Here is a 22978-nt window from a genome sequence, read left to right as displayed (position 1 = left end):
TGAAATACAACGCAGGAGAAGCATGAGGCAACACTGTGCTCTCAAACATGGAATACTCAAGGAATTCTTGGCAGAATTCCTGGGGACGTTTGTCTTGGTTGTAAGTAAAAATTTTCTGATATGAAATTGTTTTTTTGTTCACTTAACACAATATAGTTACTTTAGAAGTTGTTTCAAGTCTCACATCTTGTTCATATGTTCTTGTTTCATCTCTTTTTCCATGTCTGCTGTTCTTATTCTCTCTCTGCTTGCCAGTTGTTTGGCTGCGGCTCAGTTGCTCAGACCGTCCTTAGTCGAAACACCCTCGGGGAGCCTCTCACCGTCCACATTGGCTTCTCTGTTGGACTGATGATGGCGGCCTATGTGGCTGGTGGAGTGTCAGGTAAATATGGTTTCATGTACATCTTAAATGTTGAGTAGAACTGATCTCACATGAGCCAGGTAACATCCCACTAGCAGTGGTGAATTAATGGATGTTGTTGTTGCAATTTCCTAATCTGATTACCATTGTATCAAATCAACTCAACAGCATCAGTTTTAATAGCTGTTACCAGTGTGTTGTTTGCATATTCAGCTTCTTTTCTGCATTTGATTTACTGTTTAGCACCGCAGACTCTATGATGCATTACAATATTTCATAGTTAATTGAAACAACATGTGCCAGCACATATAAACAGTCCACCACAGCTCACTTGTATCTGTCGTAATGAAAACACCGTTCCTCGTGAGGCTTGCAGCTTGTAATAATCTAAGTTTATGGCTTCCTGTCGAGCCATGTGCCACCTCCACGGCTCCAGTGTCAGCAGGAACGTGCCAGCTCTCTGTCCAGATTCAATGAATGTGTACTGAGCATTGATTTGTTAGTGCCTGTGCACAGCCTCTCTGGGGTCATATATAACCCTGGGCGCTAAATGTCCTGCAAACTCCATTGATCATAGGCTACGTTCATCTGTCTGTGGCCAGACTTTAAACTTGCCTCATCTGAGCAGCAGCTATTTCTAATTTTACATCAAACGGACCAAATTTATTTTATTAGGACTGAACACTGACAGATTTATAATATGTTTTTTAAAAATGTAATTTTAACAAGATGTGGGCACAGCTTGATTAAAAGAGGGACAGAATAATTCTCCCTTTGTCTTCTTTTTACTTAAAGGTTGAATTTCTAATATGTGACCATTATTCTGCCTCTTTGCTTGCGAAAATACATAACAAAACCCTGCACCGCCCCAGGGGCCGCTCCCCTTCTGCTGCCCCTCGTAAATGTGACGGCCCCTCTAATGATGGAGAGGATATCATGCCAGCCACCCCCACCCGCTGCACCCCTTCTCTCACTCTCTGCTTTTGTCCTCCGTCCCAGGGGGCCACGTGAACCCTGCTGTGTCCCTGGCTATGGTGATTCTGGGCAAACTGAAGATCTGGAAGTTTCCCATCTATGTCATCGCTCAGTTTCTTGGTGCTTTTGTTGGAGCTGCTGCAGTCTTTGGGTTATACTATGGTGAATACACCTGAACTTTCTTACACGCACATATTGAACCTTAACAGTTGGTAAACAACCAAATGTGATTCAACACTGGGAATATCTTCATTCAGCTGTCACAGTAAAAATATTAACACTGGGAATATCTTCATTCAGCTGTCACAGTAAAAATATTTCATCAATGGAGATATTAATGGATCCCTGTGCACAGTTAAAACTGTCTATTTGTCCTCCCCACAGATGCTTTCATGGACTTCACCAGCGGGATTCTGTCAGTGACAGGAATCAATGCAACAGGTCATATTTTTGCTTCCTATCCTGCGAGACACCTGTCAGTCCTCGGCGGTTTTGCCGATCAGGTGAGCTCTGGTAGCTGTGACCCAATGACCTCCCATTATATGGTGGCACGCTGCTCCCATTCAGGGTGTCCAAATTGTGCAAAGTCTGGCAAATGCAGCTAATGCAAAATTGATTGCCCCATTTAGTTTGAGAACATCCCCTGTTTTGCTCAATTTTGGGTCTAATGATCCGTTTCCTGGCATTCACCGGAAGGTCAGATCTATACTTAACATCATTTTCCGTCTTTTTAGTCGGTGCAGTGATCCAAAAATAACACGTCTACCAGGTTAAAACGGTTAAAAACCACATCAGGTGGACCACAGAGATAAGTCTAATCAGTGTGACTGTGCTTATGTTAGTGTTTCCTTTCTGTTTATCAGAGGTGCTGGACATGTTGTGGTCCCTAAATACTTTTTGTTCAGATATTTTATGGCAGTTAAAACATGCATTTGAACCATTAAGATTAGACTTACTTGTTTTTGTGTTACATATCCAGGTGACACAGTTACATATGTGAAATGATCACAGTGAAACTGTGACTTTAATGCACTCAAAAAACTCAAACTAAAAAAGCATAATTATAAAGGATGTAACATGTACACAAAGACAATCACATCTATGCGGACACACTTTTACTCGGATATACACGTAAAGTTAACAGAAGCTTGTTTGATAAGCTTGATAAGATCAACACTGTAACTGTGAATTTGCTCATGTTTGTTGACGTTGACATTCACCTGCCTAAACTCCAGAGTTTATCCTCCTGTAGGTGATAGGGACAGGTATGCTGGTGTTGTGTATCTTGGCTATCATTGATGGTGGAAACATCGGAGCTCCCAAAGGTGTTGAACCGCTGGCCATTGGTCTGATCATCATGGCCATTGGTGTGTCGATGGGACTGAACTGTGGCTACCCACTGAACCCTGCCAGAGACCTGGGACCCCGTGTGTTCACAGCTATAGCAGGATGGGGGTTTGAGGTCTTCAGGTAACGATACTGCAAAGATAAATCAAGTTTATTGTTCTCTCATGTACCTCAAATGCAAGCACTATGTGTGGGAGGTAGGTTCAAGTCAGAATATGCCATCATTAAAAAAAATGGTTAGTTTAATTAATTAAAACAATTATTTTTGTGTTGAGCTTTGGTTTGCATACATAAAATTCAAATTACATTATAGAAAAACTGAAAAGTGCATCCAAAATGATAATCATTATTCTTGGAGAGAACAAAAACAAATGTTATTGCCTAATTAATCTATTGTTTGTTTGTTTGTTGGACATGAATTAATTCAGTTAAATAATAAATCATGTTCAACAGTTCTTACTTTTTTATTAATGAATTACTTTTCACATGTTTATAGTTTACGTCATGTAGTTTTGATGCCTGTCGAATCTTCCTAATTGGATCCTTTGAAAGTTGAAGTAAACTGATGAAGACCTGAGCTGCTGACATGAACCACGGTGTTATATAATGTCACATGCACTCGACAGATGCAGTCGATGCCTGAGAATGATCCAGTGATGGCAGCGGTGACCTGCAGTGGCCTCTGAGCCAGCAGCTTGTGTGACTGCCTGACATTCGTTTAACTCTTTCCTCTTATTTGTTTTTGCTTTGCGTCTGCTCTGACAGCACCGCCGGCCACTGGTGGTGGATACCTGTGGCAGGGCCGATGGTGGGCGGCGTGGTCGCAGCCGTCATTTACTATCTGTTCATTGAGCTGCACCACCACCGTGATGAGCCTGAGAAGCCCCACGAGGAAGAGGAAGAGGAGGAGGAAGACGAAGAGGACGATGACAGCAGTCTGAAGGACAAATATGAGATGATCACCATGAGCTAAAAAAAAAAAAGACATTTGCTTTCAGGACTAACTGGTCCGATTCAGTCATTTTACTGTCAGTCAGGTAAAGAACAGCCAGCACAGCTTCTATGTGTAAGGACAGGCTTCCTCTGTCAGCGTGCTCTCTTTGGCAAACCCGTTAATAGCAGGATAGGCTGTAGTTACTCTCATGATTGACTTTACGCTCTGCAGAGACAAGCTTTTCGGCTCAGTGATGGCAACATTAGAACATTTTTACAAAGTGAAATAAATTAGGAAATGTTTTAGATAGACAAACTGCAGCTATGTTAAGTTTTGGTCTGTGCTGTGTCATGTGAAAAAGTCCTGTGTGCTTGACATTGTTCTGACTTTTCATATATTTGTTGTAAATACTGTATTATAGATATTAGATGAAAAATACCCTTTATTTGTCTGTATTCACTTGATACTGGACTAATAGTTTTACATGTTTCCTTTTAGGGTAGCTCCCATTGTGATGAGTGGTTGTTATATTATCTGTATATTCATTTAATCTTTTTTTGTTCTAAATTCTTTTGCAAACTGTGAGGAATCCTCCCATGTGCTCATCATTAATATTGTATTGTTTTGTCTACATTAAAATTTCTACAAATGTCGATTTCATAAAAGATATTTCACTTCAGGGACTCATAGCAGAGACTCCATCATTTATTGCATTACTGAATCACTGAGTTTGTTGTTTGTTCCACATTATCGCCATAGATCCTCATAACTCTCTTATATTGTTGCTTAGGCTCTAAAGAGGACCGTAAGAATAGACATGAATCTTTTCAGTAAACCTAGAAGACAGAAAAATGTATTAAAGTGGACGTGGTAGAAGAAGTATTCAGATATTTTCACTTAAGTAAAAGTATCAATACAACAATGCAAATTTACTCTGTCTTTAGGCTCCACAACAAAATAAAAAAAGTCACATCACTCTGGTTAAAAAATCCTAAAAGCACATTTACTCTCTTTAGTCCTGAAACTATGACCATGAACAGTTCTGCATCTTATTCTGCAGCTGTCAGGTATATAAAGTGTAGTCAGACAGATAACATTTCCCTCTTTAATGGAGTAGAAGTACTGTGTATATATTTACCTCAAACTGTTTGAGGTTAGTTGTTAGGATTGCAGAGGATGATTGCACCTCCCAGAGAGAATTATGCTGTAAAACATTTTCTTCCCCTAGTTAATGTCCTTGTACATATAAATAATTATCTGAGTCACAGTGGGATGTCTTCTCCATCAGGAGCCTCAGGCAGTGACTCCGCTGTTGGAGCTAAAGAGGTAAAATTATGTATTTATACATGGCAAATTAATACGTTTAATTCCAAGTGTAAAGGAGCCTTTCTGATATCCAGCAAGGACTCCTCACACCTCTGGACGTGGTGGAAGAAGTATTCAGATCATTCACTTTAGTAAAAGTATCAATACAACAATGCAAATTTACTCTGTCTATAGGCTCCAAAAAATGTCACATCACCCTGTTTAAAAAATCCTAAAAGCACATTTACTCTCTTTAATCCAGAAACTATGACCATGATCAGTTCTGCATCTTATTCTGCAGCTGTCAAGTATATAAAGTGTAGTCAGACGGAGAACATTTCCCTCTTTAATGGAGTAGAAGTACTGTGTATATAAAACCTCAAACTGTACTTAAGTACTACTTGAGTAAATGCACTTAGTTACTTTCCACCACAGTACATGAGCCTGCCAGATCCTCAGTGCTGAGCAGACAAGTAGCTAACGGACTGAATTAGGGAGCTACAGGGTCACTTCATCTGACCCCAGCCTGAGGATCAAAGTACAGATCACGTTCTTCATGTATACATTGCGTGATTGCGTATGGAGCAGAGAGGAAAATCAGTTTGTATAGACTGACTGGCTGCTCAATAATGATACATGTGCAGGTGCATGTGAGTCTCCCATTTCCCACCTACAGACAGTGCAAGCTTTGAATGACGTAGGATGGCGTTTCTGTGCTGGTTCAGTCTGCTTTGAAGAAGCGCCAACAGCCTTCTCAGCATAAACAAGTAAAAGTCTTCTGAGAACTGGGTCTGTGAAATCACACTGACACACCAAATGAGCTCAATATGAGGAATGCTGCTGTGGAACAGTGAATTGACCTCGCTCTGTTACAATACATTACATTTATTTAGCCAACACTTTTATCCAAAGAGTCTGGAGCCGGGAACCCCTCGTAGTGAGCATGTAGCAAGTCAGAATAGTAGACAGTCCTGGATGTAGGTTGGACCTGAGCCATTCACAGCACAGTGGGCAAGTACCGGTGTCTTCAAACAGATTCGAGCAGCCACCGGTTGCCAGTGCAGGGTGTGAGGAGGTGTGTAGTATGGGAGAACTTGGGTAGGTGGAAGATTAACTGGGCTGCTGAGTTCTGGATGAGCTGCAGGGTTTGGATGGCCCATGCTGGCACACCAACCAGCACAGAGTTACAATAGTGTAGGCACAAGATGGCCAGAACCTGCACTCCTGATGTCGTGGAGGGTTAATCTGCAGGAGCGGGTTGTTGCAACAATGTTGGTAGCGAACAACAGTTTCTAGGTTCCTCGTAGTATGAGCCTGAGACACTACAGAGCTCTCAATGGTAATAGAGACATCATGGATGTGAGATGCCTGCCCTGAAGGGAAAAGTGAGTGTGGGTAAATAACAAGAGTCAAATGACTTGGTGTGAAGAGAAAATGGAGGAGATCCAGAGCAGAACCCTGAGGGACCTCAGTAGTGAGACTTCGAGGTTCAAACAGGTTAAAAATACACAACAAGATTTGCTAACAGATGGGGTTTCCTCCAACACACATACTGAAATGATTAGTCACTTTATTTCTCAGCTCAGCTAAGGTTTTCATGAGACATACAAACTGCACAGACTTGACTATATGGGAACCTCGATAATCTAGCGGACATGATACTGGTCAGTGAACTGGGAGTTATATTGTTTGCAGCCACTGTGTTTCCATTCTTTGTTTTGCGGTCTTCAGGGTCAGCTGCTTACTGGAGCGAGTGTTAAGTGCCACTCAGTTCAGCCTGGGCTGGTGCCACTTTTACAATCATGCTTTGTCACCGCACAGGGAGACAAAAGGTGCTGCTCGCTTATCTGCAGTGACGTCAGCTCCTTGCACAGAGCTGAAACTCTAAATGCGTAGTATTGATCAGGGTTGAGTGACATCAGCTTAATGAGAACTATGAGGAAACAGACCACAGCATCAGTAATAACTACATACCGGAATACAACTGTTTGTCTACTGTGTTACGTAGAAATAATTGAACCAGAACTCTTGTTGTGAGTGCTTGTTCATGTCACAACACTACAGCTCATCATTGAAAATCAATAACAGGCCACATTTCATTGCATGTGCTAATGCACGCTTACAGGATCTGACAAACACGTTTCTATCATTGTTACATCATCAAACACACTCGTGAGATGAAAAGTCATCAATATGTATAGGCAATGAATAATAGAGTGTGTATGAAACACATGGGTTATACTGGGAATAAACGGTTTTGGCTAAGTGAAATGAAAGTGTCTGAAAGTGTATTCGCTTCTGCCAATCTGCCCACACAACATTTGGAGTTGTGTTTGCTAGAGGACTCTTCTGTGGAAACAGAGAGGATGAGATGCTGTTTGTGGCTTTGTGGTGCTGATGCTGGTGACTCCAAAACCTCTGGCCCCAACACTTCACACACACACAGCAGCTGCTCCCTCTGCTGTGGACGCCCCTCTACTGCATTCAGCAGAGAGAACAAGTTTACTTTACAGGAACAGGAACAGGACACAGCTCCTAGAGCCCGACAACAAAGAGGGAAGGCAGATCAGCAACAAGCAAATGCCATGTCAGTGTTACTGTAATTTCTTTCAACTACTGCAGTTCATCTTCATCCAACATTTCATGCTGTTTTTAGTTATTTTGCTAAAACATCTTCAGCCATATGCTGTGGATACATTTGCCAATAAAATAGTAAATAGCTGAAGTCTTGCCTCAAGCATCAAAGAAGGTGACTACTACAGGGAATGAATACTGAGAGTTGATGCTTGGGGATCTCTGACTGAAAGTTTGCCACCAACTTAGTGTTTAAGTTTAGTTTTATTTATTCCGCACCATTAAAATGACATAGAAATGACAAGGATAACAAATAATGTAACAACAGGGAGAGGCAGAAAACCTCAAATGCTTCACTTTTAGTTGATAGATCAAGATCCAAACAGACTTTGAGATTAAGTTTTAAACATTTTGGTTTCTGAGGATGAGAAGATATCTGAGCTCTGTCCTCTCTGTATACAGAATTTGTTAAATTCCTCTTCAAACATCTGTCTATATACACATACACAACAAAAACTACAGCAAAGGAATAAAAAAAGCCAAAGAGAGAACACATTCCAGACAGTAAACAGGGGTCTATTTTATTTTGAACGAGTCTTTTAATTAATGCATTTCAAGTACTCCAAAAATTACATCTCTTTGCACAATACAATTTGAAATCTTTTTTTTTTTTTTTTTAGTAAAAATGTTCAAAGTGAACAAAAATTTCCGATACTGTATAAAACACAGTGAACATTAAAATCAGACAGTAGTATTACTTTTTAATCTTGTGTTCTTTCGGCCTACATCACCTACAACATTTCAACTCAATTTGGACATTTTCAGTGCACGTTTATCTAAAAACTTTTACCAAGACTACGAAATTAAAAAGAAAGTAAATTTACAGGCATTATTTCTTCTGCTCTTCTACCCAAACCATGCCACAGGATAACGAAGACAAAAATGAGAATGTAACATTAAGTCCATCACCCTGAATTGTTTTTAACCATTGATGATGGTGGAGAAAAGTATCATAAGCAAACTCCATTTCAACTAGCACATATAAGAACATAAATAACTTAGAAGAAAGGAAAGTTTGTCACATATGAACATCTTTGAACAACTTACTCTGGAATTAGAAAAAAAAAATGAAACAGATGTATCAAAATGTAATTTTCATTTTCAAATGAAATGCAAATTTTTCCCGAAGTACTGTACAAGTTTACATGTAAATTCTCCAGGCCTAAATCGGGTGTAATCCAGCCTGGAAGATGAAATTTAAAAAGAGCTCCATTTTTGTACAGACATGAGAAGTTTAAGTTGCCGCCGACCTGCCTAATTTATCCGCCGTGTGAAATAAACCTTCGACTGTGAGACACGTTACTTTTAATGTCCCCTCCAGAGCACATGTGTGATTATTACGACCATCAGGACAGTGTTGAGAGATATTAGTTGAGATTAGTATTGCATGCATTTAGGAATAATAAAGCCAGAATAAAATAAAGTCCGAGCACAAGAAAACGTCCTTAATGCAAAATGCCCAATCTTCTTTTGTCTGTGCCAATCTTTCCACTCACCAACTAGTGGGTGAAATGTTTGCACTGTAAATTGGGTCTTTGCTTATATATATCTATCACATCGGGAGGAGGTGGGGGAGGGGAAGAAAACACCTGAGGTCAACCCATCTTTTTCATTTCTTCCATTTAAAGTGGCTCCAGAAACTTTACACGTGATTTATTTTTTCCTTAATTATTTAGAAAACCTGTGCACAAAGATCAGCTGTATAAAGTTTTATGGCACGCTGATGTAAACTCACACTGACGCCTGCACTCATGAGCTCTTAAGGGGATTCAGTCCAGGAGGAAATGTGACCAGGAGATACCTGCAGGTAAGTTTAAAACAAACAAACAAACAAACAAAATAAAAGAATAAAACATTTAAAAATCAGCCGCTCGTCTCCCGTGAACGTAGTGAACACACTGAGGAATGTGTGAATAGTGTGACAATACTGCTGCGTTACACTGCTCCTGTTTAAGACTTACTAACATTAATAGCTGTCAAAGTAAATAGTGTTGAGTGACATACAAATATTACAGACCTTGGTCAATTAATAGTCACATTTAATAAATGTGTCTGCATGCCCACATTGAAAAGTTCTTAGATTCGCTATCTGAAGAATAATAGAATGATTTAATCTTACAATTGTTTTTTTTTTTGTACATCCACACCGGAGTCATTTTTAAATTTATTTCCACACTCATGTAAACTAACTCTGTAACATGATACACTCTCACTTCTAAACTAAGCCACAGCAGCCTTCACTTTCCTTTGTCTTCATATCTGAAACAGGTAGCATCATCATCATCATCAGCTTCAGTTAGTGGTTATTCATTCTTCATTATCACAAACAATTCGGTAAAGACGATAAAAGGTGTATCAAACTAGGTGATCATCCCTTTTCTTGTTCCCGTGACTTTTCACCTCATCTAGCTTGTTACACAAAATATGCAAAACATGATGTTAGCAAGACAATAAAAAAAAAAAAAAGATGAAAAGGGGGATCTTGAACACAGAAGGCCTGAAAAGTGAGATATGGTGACCTTGTTGTTCGAATTCAAAATCTAGCTATCTAACAGACGTGAAAGAGATCCACCTGACTGAACGACTGCGCGGAGGACGTGATGGCGTCAAACCCTCAACAGCAACGTCCACGGACCTCATCACAACCATCATTCCTTCAGTTATGTGTTAAGAGTCCTGAGAGCACTAACCGAAAAGAAATCAAAAGAAAAAAAGTGAAGAATTACACATTTACAGTAGAAGAAATAGTTTGTTTTCACTTATGATACACTAAATATGTACAGTCACATGCAGAAGACTGTCTGCACGAGAGACCGGAGCCTGTGTCTTTTGCCGTTTGACATGTGTAAATCACAAAAAGTGCCGCAAATCCCCACTGAGTGTCTCTCAATCCTGGCTAGAATGGCGAAAAGAAAAGCACGAAACAATTCACCAGCAGCCACGGGCGTTGTCACTCAAGAAGACGTTGCAATAGAACGAAAAAACACATCACAGAATGTACTAAAGCTACACATGATTCCTTAACTCCTTGGCACTCCTTAAAAAAAACAGAAAGAAAAAAAAAATGCTGGAAAAAGATGCTAGATCACACTGCATTGGAAATGGCTGATGGTCGAGTCCACTCCACAAAGAGCCAATAAAGTTGCTAGATAGTGTTTTTTTCTCTTTTTCACGTGTCTTGTTTTATTTCTAGATGGTGGATATGATGATGAGTAACAACCATGTCAGGCTTTTCTTTGGATGGAGTGACGCTTTTGTTTCCCACTGTAGGCACAAGGAGGAGCCAAGGCATTGGGGGGTGGGGGGCGGGATGCAGGGTCTCAGCGTCTCATCTGGCCCATCTGATAGTTTTCTCTGGGCTGACGGTGGTGCCTCTGGGGCTGCGCCTGTCGCTGAGGCTGCCTCTGGGGTTGCCGCTGGCCACCGTGCCCGCCGTGTCCGCCGTGTCCGTGCTGGTGGGAGTGCGGATGCTGAGACTGGTGCTGCACCTGGGAGTTGGCATGCTGCTGCGCTCGCCGCCTCTTCAAAGTGCCTGTTAGGAGAGAGGCAGTTAAATCGAAAGACCGGCTTGTGGGTTTACTCCAAACTAAGCTGCACCTAGTGACACTCTGCTACTGGTGCCTACGCTGCAATAACAACAATATGGTTCACTGCATGTCACACTGTGGGAGAAGGATCTAATCGAAACGTGGTCGCAGTGCGTCAGGCTGTATAAAATCAATTTGGATGCATGTCAGATGATGTAAGCCTGGTGAATCATAGCGCTCTAACATGAACCGATAAAATAAAAAGGAGCAGACATGTCACTGACTCGTGTCTTCCTCTCATTACACCACTCACGTTTTGAAAATGTAGCAGAACAATAAAACAAGCTACGGCCGTGGTGCAGGCATGGTCTCTTCATTTATTTCACACCAAAACTAAAAGAAGAAAATATCTAATAAAATATAATAAAACCAATCCTGTTCAAACACATTCGCAGGCACTGGTTTACAGCAACCAGCTTATGCAAATAAGCCAGCTTCCGTTTCTTTTGGAGTATAATTTAGACAGAATTTAAAAGATTAAACGTGGAAAGTTGAAGCCTAGAACTACTCTGAGGAAAGAGTTTCACAAACACTGTGACCGCTGTAATCCTCGCTAAAGATTGCTTGCAATTAAAAAGAGTTTATTCCACTGCAATGATCATTATCATCATATTTATTAACAGTTTGGTCGGAAACACCAGCTGCTGTCATCTCAGAATTTGGTGTCACATCTGGTTAACATTATATCTGCCTGATGTTTTCTTTTATTGAGGCATGTAAACATTTTTAACAGATCATTTTTGGGTTGTGTTGCATGTGGCTCAACAGATGCAACAGCAGGACATTATAATTTCAAAAGGTAGGCACAATATTAGAGCTTGACTAGTTTATTTTATAGTAGACGAGTTTGGACAAACCGATGGATGAGTTGACAACCCTGCAACTGCAACTAAAATATATTTAAAAGATAATTTGGAACGGGCTAACTTTTCTTTAGACTCACCTGGTAGCGGTTTGGGAGGAGGCAGCTTGGGGTTACTGCTTGGTGTGTGCACACTACAGATCTTAATGAAGCCAGCCATGAGCATGATGAGGGCAATGCCCATCAACAAGACTGCCCACCAGTGGGCCTAGAGAAGAGAATGAAGCACAAATCAGGCACAATCAACACAAAAACACGTCGTAATAATAATAAACTATTCATCCAGTCAGAATCAAGAAGTTCATACATACCACGATCCATTCTGCAATGTTCTCATACAGCTCTGGGTTGAAGATGGCCTTCTTCAGCCTGGCCAGCGGTCCGTCTGCATCCACCAGGCGGCACTTCATGAACACGTCACAGTATCCCTTGAAGTCGTTGCAGGGCGAGCCGGCCGGCAGCGTGGTCACTTTCTTATTGAAGAAACGAGCCAGGCGCTCTGATCCTGTGCTGCTGCACGTGTTGGGATTCACTGCAGAGATGAATCACACAGACAGACAACATGATTCACATTCAAGACAAAATATCTAGTGCATTTTATTTAAAAAAAAGAGTTAACAAGGTGGGGGGGGAAAGGTAAATACTCACTCTTCTCCATGCAGCACACGTGACAAAGCTCAGTCTCATCCTTGCCATCCTGGCTGGCACAGGTGCACGCCTCGAGCCCATACTTCTCACAGATGGAGCCAGAGCAGCCCTGCGGGGGAAGAGGAGGAATGAGGATGGGCGAGATCAGACGCCGACTGGTGAATGAACATAAAGTTGTTATAACAACCAAGTCTTCCAGGTGGAAGGTCTTCAGCCACTTACCCCGTTGAGGCAGACTTGAGTCTCTCCGTGGCAGGCGGTGAAGTTGGCCTTGGGCTCAGACGTGGGGCACTGAGGACTGATCCCGTTACACATGCCCTGGTGGGCGCACTCTGACTCCTCTCTGCACTTCTCATTACGACCCTTGTAAGAGCAGTCGGCAGTACAACATGGACCCTGGCTGGGACTGGTGGGAAAGAAGTGTTTAGTCAAGAATTATCACAAGCGGGCTGAGCGAAATGTTCAGGCAAAGAAAAAGCGAAATGTAACATTTACCTGCAGACTTTGTTGGGCTTTAATTTGCACTTCTTGTTGTCAGGCTGGTTGGCGTCATAGCAGCACTGGTCTCTGCACTGATCGCTGTAACCACAGTCGCACTCCTCTCCGGGCTCCACCAGACCATTACCACAGATGGGCTGGCCAGACTCTGTTTAGAGAAGGAAAAACAAACATCGAGTCCGATTCCCCAAAAAACGGAACATGTTGTTTCAAACTTTGACTTCTTGTGCTCAGGGCTAAAAGTGTGTATGAGAAATCAGATGTTTAGTATGAAAGCTGTTATTACAAAACCAAACCAAACAAATATTGTTTTGACGAGAATGACGAACGAGTTGGTTACTAAATGCTAAAAAATGTTCCAGTCAATCTGCTGAGACAGATACGTACGAGACTTTAAACAGTATGTGCAAAATAGATTAAAGTCAGTATAAAGAAAGAATAAATATGTTTGGAGTTTGTCAGACGAAAGAAGAAAGTGTTATTAACCACAAAGTCAGATTTAAAGGGATTAAATATGTCGACAGGTTTATGAAATTAGGTGTTCAAATGGGGTAAAGAAAAGTATTCTCAGCTTCAGGACTGTGGGGGCGACCCACTTGTGGTAGCAGTCAAGCAGCAGTTTTGAAGCGACTGAAACGCGTCCACTAAGTTCAGAAAATGACATGACTAACTTTGAAACACTCTGAGCGAGATGAATTAACCTTGATCGCTCTGCTAGAGGTGCAGGTGATGGTGGCCTCAGGGTGTCATCTAAGACCACCACAAAAAAATCCTGGACTGAGAACTGGTGGAAAAGCTGTTTTAACGCCTAACATTTCAGTAATATATTGTTCAAAGCCTTTTTTCAGCAACTATTCAGAAATCTTAGAATTGCCTTTACATGGACTTAAAGCTTTTTTGGCAATTGCGTGTTATTTAGATAGTGACAGCTGGAGAGAGACAGGAAAGGTGGAGAGAAAGGGGGTGACATGATGCAAAGGGTCCCAGACTGGAGTCCAACCGAAGCCTGTGGTAAGAACTTAGTATATACTCTACCATGTGAGCTATCAGGGTACAAATGACACTGGACTAGTGGCAAGATCACTTTTCAAAGCCATTATCAGCCAATATATTGGTGCTTCTCTAGTTGCCTGAATTAACTGACTAATTACAGACATGATGGGGTTAAAAAATCTCCCACACTCATCACCAGTAAAGAGAAAAAAGAATAAAATTGTGGTTCAAATAAAAAAAGAGTTTGAGAGTTAAGAAGCAGTAAAAACGTACCGACAAAACAGTTGCTTCTCTTTTTCTCCAGGACCTGGCTGATGTTGCGTACGCTACAGATAGAGAACTTATTGTTGTTGAGTTTGTCTCCTGACGTAGCTCTGGCATACATGATATAATTGCCCTTCTCCTTCTTGTCTTGGCTCTTGGATTCTCCTGGGGTGCACTCAGACCCAGAGTCATGCTGAGAGTGAGAAGGGAGGAAAAAGGAAAAAAAAAATAATCACAGGTTAAAAAGGAGAAGGGACAACGTGTGAGAGCTTAATAAATTCTTTCACACTGTGCATAAATGTGGCACATCTAAGTAACTCACCGGGGAGCCAAAGTTGTGTCCTACTTCATGCGCAAAAGTGATATGGGAGACTTTTGGAGGTACGTGGGAGGCGTAGTTCTGTACAGTGATTATACCAGTGTTGAGAGACTTCTTTTTTCCATCCGAGTACAGCTTGCTTTTTTCACAGATGCCTCCAGAGCTCCCTGAGAATGAAAAGCACAGGTTGGAACAAACGCTCTTCCAAACCACAGCCACAGAAAATATGAAGGATTTAGCTCATTGAGGAAGAGACAATCTGATTAATGTCACGTCCACATGATATAATGCCTTACTTCAAAACAAAAAGTGCCTGATTTATCAACATGCTTACAGTGCATGTTAAATTTAATGTAGGACATTACGTGGCCTCTGCTGGCAATGGTGAACGGTTTGATTTAAGATTTCACAGTGCAAGATTTTCCATTAAAACTTCAGATTAAGAATGTAATTGTTATTACAGGAAACATCTTAGTTGCTATTTCACGTCACCACATCAGCAACAGAGCACAAGCAAACCTTTGGGAATCATCACATCTGCATATTGTACTGAAGCTGCAGTTGTTTCCATAACAGTCTGAATTCATCTGCATTTGAAATGACAAATACCACGAGAGTTTGTGTTATTGTAGCTGCAATATACAATAAAGATAAATCACAATTAGCTTCCCTAGAATACGCTGATATCCAATCAGGATTGGGTGTCTCTGCTGATAATGTGCCTACAATCCAGAACAGAAATTATGATGCGTTGGTTTAAAAATAGAATCAATTCCTAGTTTCCTTACAAATGTGTCTGATTTTTTTTTTGCACTTTGATGATCACAGATGACAAACAGATTTTCTTTCAGTACCTGAAGGAGCTCCGACCCAGGCCAAACCCAACACCCCGTCATCAAAGTCTCTGTCGGTGAAAACATAAGCCAAGCAGTAGTCGTCATGGTTCTGCTCCGAGTTCAGCTCCAGGAACTTCTCCACCCCGATGTTGGAAAAGCGGAACGGGTTAGACTTGTCTCTCTCGTCACTGGTGGTGTTTATCTACCCAAGAGGAGGAGGAGGAGGAGGAGAAGGATGATGAGTTCAGGGGGGGGAAGGGAACACATCCAAAATGTAAACTTAAAAATTACACTTACCCTGATCCTTTTCACCATGAAGCTGATGTTGCGAATGCCCATGAAGTCTGTGCCCTGATAGATAGCATCAATGGCCTTGACATGACTGGAGATCTGAAAAAGGAAGACACAAATTCAATCCATATGGTCTGCAACCATAGTATAAAAAGCAGCGAATATACAGTATACATGTAGACTAAAGAGGTAAATAAAGTGTCCAGGTATTGGGGCACGTTGATGGATTGGTATTGGCTAAACACACATCACGCATTAAAATACTGTGCTGTCTTTACTATAGCGTACATCAGTCTGGTTCTCTGCAGTACAAACATTATGTCACCATGCTGAGTTTACATGAGAAGATCGACGTCACTCTCATGTTTTTACTGTAACTATGAAGCTATGCCAGCTGCTGGTTGGCTGAGTTTAGCATAAAGACAGAAAACACGAGGCTCAAAAGGTCCAAAGGTAACAAAACATGCATAGCAGCACCTCTAAAGCTCAATGATTAACATGTTACAGCTCGTTTAACAGGGTGGTATCAGTCTTTGAGGTATATTCATTAACTGCAACTCTGAGGAACGCGTACAGTATATCTCACGTAGGATGAAAAGGGATCAAAGTCCCGTGGAAAAAAAACATTTCTGCAGGAATAATACTTTACATAAACATCAGGTTTTTCCCCCTTTTATTTCTTCATCTAATTAGTAGCATAGACGTCCATTATTTGAGCTTCAAAGGGTAATTCTCATCATAGTGAATATAACCAACATGTCAGTTTGTCGTTGGACTCTCTACTATTCCTCGAGCTATTTCCACGGGAGTACAATTGTAATGTATAATGTAATACATCTGCTGCGTACTTCCAGGCTCTAGGTTTTCCATTTCAAACAGGAAACCAGGCATTACTGCCTACAACCCTAATTTAGAGTGGTGATATTTTTGCTGTTTTGCTCTTCCTCGTAAGCGTCGTCTCACCCTCACACATACTTTGGTGACAAAACATGCCTCTCCGCCAACATCAGACAAAAATCATACATACTTGACTGTAAATCCAATTCTAACAGAACCTCTGCAGCATGCGAGTGACGGTGTCTGTGTATTACCTGAGCAATGACGGCCTCTCTGGTCTTGTAGTACTTGTAGAAGAGGTGGTCAGTCTGAATGAAAAGCTGGCAGGTGTTTTTCTCAACCTGAGTCATCCTCTTCTTCCTCAGCAGCACAGGGTCATTAGAGCCCGCCTCGGTGTTGAGCTCCTGGTGTGAGCACCGCGCCGGAGATGGAGAACAGGAAATAGACGGTTAAATAAAACATATGCATTTTCAGCCAAACAGGGGGGGTAAATAAATAATGCCTGGTATTTTTAGGCTGTGGTTTTTTCAGCTGCAGGATGTTCATTAACTGCTAAATCTGAAGAACGGGTACTGTATATGTCACATACAGGAATATGGTGGGGGAAAGGACTGAATAATAAGCATATTAAATGTGCATACATAGATATATTAGAAAGAAACATCAATATATAAAGTAATGCATATTTTTTTCATTTCTGACTACTATCTTTGTCTGGATTAGAAAAAAGGAAACGCAACTTAAGAAAGGGGTTAAAATCCTTTGATCCATTAATGTTTGTTGAGTTGAACAGAATTCAAGCTTAATTAGACAAGCTTACTTGTTGGATATTGTGCGGTTCATAGAGTTTTAACAGGATATATTTTCATGGGAATAACCCTTTCATGAACATCAACATCTTTTTATTCCCTCTTCTATTCAGATGAGCTTCAAATTAAAAGCGCATAGATGCTCATTAACCGTGCTGCAAAAGGCTATTCTCGTCAGTCCGTATAACTTAGAAGTGTACACCGAGACTTTAAAAAAATAAAAGGCAACCATGGGTATCTCTGAGCACCAACAAAGCCAAACTATCCCTAGACACTGAGGGTTTACTGTGGTGTGTGGTGAGGTTCACCTTGGGTGGCTTCTCGATGGCAGTGGCTTGGTACTTCTTCATCTTTTCAAACACTGTGCTATCAGCGCAGCCTCCCTCTGGGCCGTACTTGTGTGGATAGTCTGAGAGGGAGAGAGGGAGAGAGGGAGACACAACACTGTTAGGATTATGGGAGACAATGTTAGCTACTTAACCCCCTGAGTCACTCTATTTCTAGCGCTATTCATGATCAGCTAATGGATGTACTTACATGCCACTTGAGCCTAGCTTTGCTATGTGAGCCGTTGCTCTCCTGTCGCTCTCATTAGTGATTCCTCTCACATTTCTGTTTAATTTGCCCCTTAGCCACATACTATATGTACACAGATGATTTTAAATTAGGGGGTGCCAGCGCAGTGAAGTACGCATTGTGTTCCCCATCAGTACCAACATTATAAAGACTGCTAAAATGAGCCAGTAGCCCGAGAGAAAGATCGTGTTACTCAGCTAATGAGCACCTTGGGTGTCAGTGCTCCCCGGAGGGCGATCACACCAGTCTGCCTCAATCAGCTCAGCTGCCCTAACCTTGCACTTTCCCGTCACACATTTACATATCTGTGCATCGGATTACACATCCTCTATGATTACAAGGAAATGGCCTGTCAAAGCATTTGTGTAGCTGAAGCTGCTGGGGACTCACGTATGTCGTCTTCATGATAGATGACAGAATGGAAGGGCACGTCTTTTCCTTCCAGGTATCTCTCAGCGGGCTCCACGTAGTAGGTGCCATGGTAGCTCTGAATGAAGCCCTCAAACTTACCATCCACAATGGCGCCATGAGTCAGGGTACCTTTCTCACCTGGGAATCCAAATTAGAGACATAGCTCAGAAAAGTACGATAAAACAACAGACTGGAAAAATGTCTAGGAGTGCTACAACACATAAATATATATTAAAATAAAAAGGACAGTCTTACCGTAGATTTCTCCAGTGTAGATATGAGAGGTATCATATGGAACCTCTTCCCCTGAAACGTCCACCTTCAAATCTTGGGCAAACAAAGTGGAATCCCTCTTCATTCGTAAATTAAAATGCCTGTAAAGACATGAAACAAGACATTTGAATGTGATACCACAAGTCGACAATGTGGGCTTTATGTATGCAGCAAGGAGTTTGTTTCTGTGATGTCCCCAAACTGTCTGCTGGTATTATTCATGTCAAAGAGTGTGAGCATATAGATTTGAATGTGGCCAAAGCAATATGCATGGATCCTTTGAGAAGAGAATGCAAATGAAAAGGGGGGTGAAAAGAAGGGCACGGCTTAGCAGAGAGGAAAACATCAAAGCTGCACATGGGGAAATGCAGCCAGTATCTCGTAACAGAGAGAACCAAAAATCAGGACATCTTGAAACAATGCTGTTTTTTGTTGATCATACATACGGCAGGAAAAACAAAGACATTATAGTAAACCTTGGGTTTCATATAACACCCACACGGCGCTATTATTGTATACTTGCATGGCATGTAAGTAACTGTTCTGTGGGTCAGACGCAGCGGTAAAATCAGTCTGATCTGATTTTACTGCTTGGTCTGAACCCACAGAACAGTAACTTGACACGAAGGCACAGAAATCTGGTCTTGTACATGTGCAGATCGGATCACAGAGGTTTTCTGTTGTGATCTAATCTCAGGGAAAATGCAAGGTACATTAAAATTCTGTCCGAGAACACGTTACGCACAAAACCAGCGAATGGGAGATGGATAGAGTGCCGCAAATTAAATATAAGAGTGTGACTTGTGCCTCTAGTTTTGTTATGAATTCAAAAAGGAAATGAAGCTGCTTCTTAAAAAAGGAAATCACATCTTTCTTCGTATGTTTGTTTACACAGCTCTTATCGTCCTCTTGCCTATTAAACAGCATCAGTTAGGGAACAGCAGGTCGTGCTACGGGCAGGATGATAAACAGCCTTTGACAAGCTCACGCCCAGATGGTCTTGACTTCAACGTCATGGAGTGTGTAGACACGTTCTACCCAACAACACCTTATCTTCAATAGATTGGATGAAGAAGCACAACAGGGACTGTGTGTATCCATCAACACACCTTCTATACCTTGAGGCGGTTCCCACGCGGGTATCAAATGTACAGAAGCACCCAGGAAACATCTGCTCCATCAACTGACAAACACATTAACAGTTCCTACTTCACCTGACCTGCATGCATTTAAATTGTGGCAGGAAATCAGAACAAACCCAACTGGTGGGCCTGCAATGTCCATTTTTATTATAAATGAATCTCCTAAATTAAATCAATTGTTTGTTTGGTTGCTAAATTGTCAATAAATAGTAAAAAATAAATACCCATTACTTATCTAAAGCTCAAATTATTGTCTTGAAATAGCTTGTTTAGTCTGGCCAACAGTGCAAAGTCCAAAAATAAGACAGAAAATCTGCAAATCCTCACAACTGAGGGGCTGAAACTATGTCTAGTATTTCTGCTAGTTAACGGTCTGTCGATCGGCCAAACAATGGACCGAATATCTAGTTTGAGCTCTGATAAGAGACCACAGAAAGAACCACAGCTGAGATTCAAAATCACCACAAAGCCAGGTTTATGTTTTCATAAAAACAGCATTCAATGTAAATAAGGCTCAATCACACAGCAAAGCCTGTTACAGGTGACCTCCACTTTAAAACATAAACAATACAGGTATTTGGGATGAACATTGCAAAAAAGAGAGAGAGAGAGAGAGATGGGGACACTTAAAAATAGACAGAGATGCAGACAGAAATTTCCCTTCAGGTTAATATGTGGAAAAACTGACAAACCTTCCATGGGCATGAAAATCTAAATGAAGGAACTTGTCTTCATGAGAGAGTGCCCTCTTGGCCCTCTGATGATTGCCGTGCACAAGCTCTGTGTCGTAGGACAAGCCTTCATAGTGACGGATGTATTTATTCAGGGGATTTCTATAGTGTCCTGTGTGGAAAGAACAGAGAAACTTCTGTTAGTAACTTAGGAAACTTTAAGTAAATGACAACACAGGCATGTGTTAAATATACATATAAAAGACAAACCGAACACTACAAGTCTATAAGTTTGTACACTCTTTAGTACCACAGTGTGCCTGTCGAATGGACAACTTTTAGCAGATATGAATCACTTGTTTTGTATGTTAAACAATATATTTCAAGCAAATATGAGTCTTTATGGTTACATTGGCATACGACAAATCTATTTTAGAGTACATAAGTGAGGCCTGGTATATGTTAGGGAGAATTTAGCTGCCCAAACAACTGATGATCAGCCCGATATTTGACTGGCAGGATTCACATAATGAAAACTGACAGTAAACCAGCATGGTCTGTGATTTTTTAAAATCTATTTAAGTCAAATGGATGCCAGTTTTGGAGCTCTGCTCAACAACAGCCCCCAGCGTCACAGCATTATTATTTCGCCACCAGAAGAGTGGGTGGTGGGCACGAAAGGAAAAAGAAAAAAGAAGAAAAAAGAAGATTCTTGAGCCTCCACCCATTTCACCAACTGCAGTCAGAGAAACTCCACTTCAAGAAAACATAGTAATTTGGTTTCTATGTTTAGACCGTGCATACTGATGTATCTGTACGATCAGATCTTTGCCCCATAATATATAAAAAAAGAAAGTACTTTGTGTAAATACAGTATATGTAATTAGTAGTGTCTGACAGGTAATTATGCCTGACTATTGAGCCATAAATTATAGGATTCGGTGTATCTACTGTACGTAACAAAAGGTCTGTAAGTAGACCAGGATTCAGCTCTGTTCATGTGCAGTATGAAATATTTAGGCGCTAACATTAAATTTTTCATTGAGGCGACTATGACTAGTGAAGCCCATATGACTATCTTGAAATATCTATAAAATTTCTCACAACCAGTGACAAATAGAAATCAGACACAAGACAAAAGATAGATTTATGTGATCACACAAACAGCATTAGATGTTATAAGATTACATGGTGAGGCACCATCACATGAATGTTTTGACCACAGAGGAAAAAATGCTCTCATTATGTGTTGGAGGGGGGGAAACAAACAAACAAAAAAAAAAGTTGTGTGCTACTTTTGACAGTTTGATAAAGGATCCATAAATAAATCTGACTGGCAAATATACATACAAGTGAATGAGCAGAAGTAAATGAGCTGATTTAATGTCACCAGATAAAAGATATAAATGCTATATGCTGCTTTTTTTTTTTAAACGGTATATTGCAAGTGTATGGTGTTAAAGCATCACAGCATTTTAAATAGGGGCAGTTTCAGTGCTTATAAAGTAAAACAAATGAAGGACGGGGAGTTAATAAGCGGTTATTGCGGATTTTAATACGTTTAAATAGAGACTAGCGTTAGCAACGGCACAGCAGAGCCGACACTGACATAAACCAGTGGCCAGCAAAGCTGAAAACTTGTGTCATATAAAGTGTAAACGCCGACATGTCTTGTGTGACATAAACTCAGAGGCTAAATATCTTATTTTCTTGTTTAGAAACCGCTAAAGTGTGAGCTAGCACGAAGCTAACGGACCGTTAACCCAGCCGTTTTTTCTCCCCCCTCCTTCATAACAATGGCTGTCGGCGCTATCCGCCACGATAACAACAAAAACCGATCCAACCCCCCCGACGACAGAAAACGGTGACAACACACGGGGATAAATCGCCCGTGTCGGTTTGTTTCAAAATCAGTCAGCTTTAACGCCGTGTGTCATTTGTCGGCTTGAAGTAACACGGCCACAAAAAAAAAAAGGGGTGCAGTCCTTCATAACAAGCAGGCCGCTGCTGATCCGTTAGCTCACGGTGCTAGCAGCCTCTCTCTCTCCCTCTACTCTCCCCTCTCTCTCTCGCTCTCTCTCCCCCGCTGCTTCACGGATTCAACACACAACTTGTAAAGGGTTTTTTCTTTAATTTTCTACCCGTCTGGGTGTCTCACTCACCTTGGGTGTAGTTTAGTAAACACGCGAAGAGGAAAACTTTGAGAAGAAGCATATCTGCTAGATCCATTGTTAGAGCATTGATGCCGTTTTCACTTTATTGTCCTACTTAGATAGGCGCAGACGCCCTGTGTGTTTATTGCACCTTCCTCTCATCGCCTGCTCGCTCGCTCTCTCTCTCTCTCTCTCCCCCTGCGTCGTGACGTCAGACGCACGGCAGCTTGGCATCCCCCCCCCCCCCAACAC

The 22978-nt window shown here is 41.3% G+C and overlaps 2 protein-coding genes across 2 annotated transcripts; one reads left to right on the top strand and one right to left on the bottom strand.

Moving 5' to 3' along the window:
- Positions 1 to 269: 269 nt before the first annotated feature.
- On the top strand, positions 270 to 4108 carry aqp9a (aquaporin 9a). The gene is made up of 5 exons (XM_027273168.1): positions 270 to 382; positions 1361 to 1498; positions 1721 to 1839; positions 2589 to 2806; positions 3449 to 4108. The coding sequence occupies exons 1-5, from the start codon at positions 349 to 351 to the stop codon at positions 3654 to 3656; spliced, it is 717 nt and encodes a 238-aa protein (XP_027128969.1). The 5' UTR covers positions 270 to 348; the 3' UTR covers positions 3657 to 4108.
- Positions 4109 to 8056: 3948 nt separating this feature from the next.
- LOC104931412 (disintegrin and metalloproteinase domain-containing protein 10) lies at positions 8057 to 22932 on the bottom strand. The gene is made up of 16 exons (XM_010746413.3): positions 22736 to 22932; positions 20595 to 20745; positions 18743 to 18861; positions 18467 to 18625; positions 17809 to 17909; positions 16946 to 17095; positions 15861 to 15953; positions 15582 to 15765; positions 14731 to 14894; positions 14418 to 14601; positions 13149 to 13299; positions 12876 to 13059; positions 12654 to 12762; positions 12317 to 12537; positions 12087 to 12213; positions 8057 to 11088 (listed from the first exon to the last, which is right to left on the bottom strand). Exons 1-16 carry the CDS (start codon positions 22800 to 22802, stop codon positions 10877 to 10879), a joined length of 2376 nt encoding a protein of 791 aa, XP_010744715.1. The 5' UTR covers positions 22803 to 22932; the 3' UTR covers positions 8057 to 10876.
- Positions 22933 to 22978: the final 46 nt, after the last annotated feature.

This window comes from Larimichthys crocea, chromosome XXI (genome assembly GCF_000972845.2).
Source record: "Larimichthys crocea isolate SSNF chromosome XXI, L_crocea_2.0, whole genome shotgun sequence".
Lineage (NCBI taxonomy): Eukaryota > Metazoa > Chordata > Actinopteri > Sciaenidae > Larimichthys > Larimichthys crocea.
The sequence above is the reverse complement of the archived record's forward strand: the minus strand, read 5'-3'. Positions and strand labels throughout refer to the sequence as shown.

Excerpts from the sequence above, each read along its gene's own strand:
- aqp9a (XM_027273168.1), top strand. The coding sequence starts at position 349 with ATGATGGCGGCCTATGTGGCTGGTGGAGTGTCAG. Across the intron at positions 1,499-1,720 it reads AGTCTTTGGGTTATACTATG|ATGCTTTCATGGACTTCACC; the intron begins GTGAATACACCT and ends TCCTCCCCACAG. Across the intron at positions 2,807-3,448 it reads TGGGGGTTTGAGGTCTTCAG|CACCGCCGGCCACTGGTGGT; the intron begins GTAACGATACTG and ends CTGCTCTGACAG.
- LOC104931412 (XM_010746413.3), bottom strand. The coding sequence starts at position 22,802 with ATGGATCTAGCAGATATGCTTCTTCTCAAAGTTTTCCTCTTCGCGTGT. Across the intron at positions 17,910-18,466 it reads CTATCATGAAGACGACATAC|ACTATCCACACAAGTACGGC; the intron begins GTGAGTCCCCAG and ends TCTCCCTCTCAG. Across the intron at positions 14,602-14,730 it reads GACACAACTTTGGCTCCCCG|CATGACTCTGGGTCTGAGTG; the intron begins GTGAGTTACTTA and ends TCTCACTCTCAG.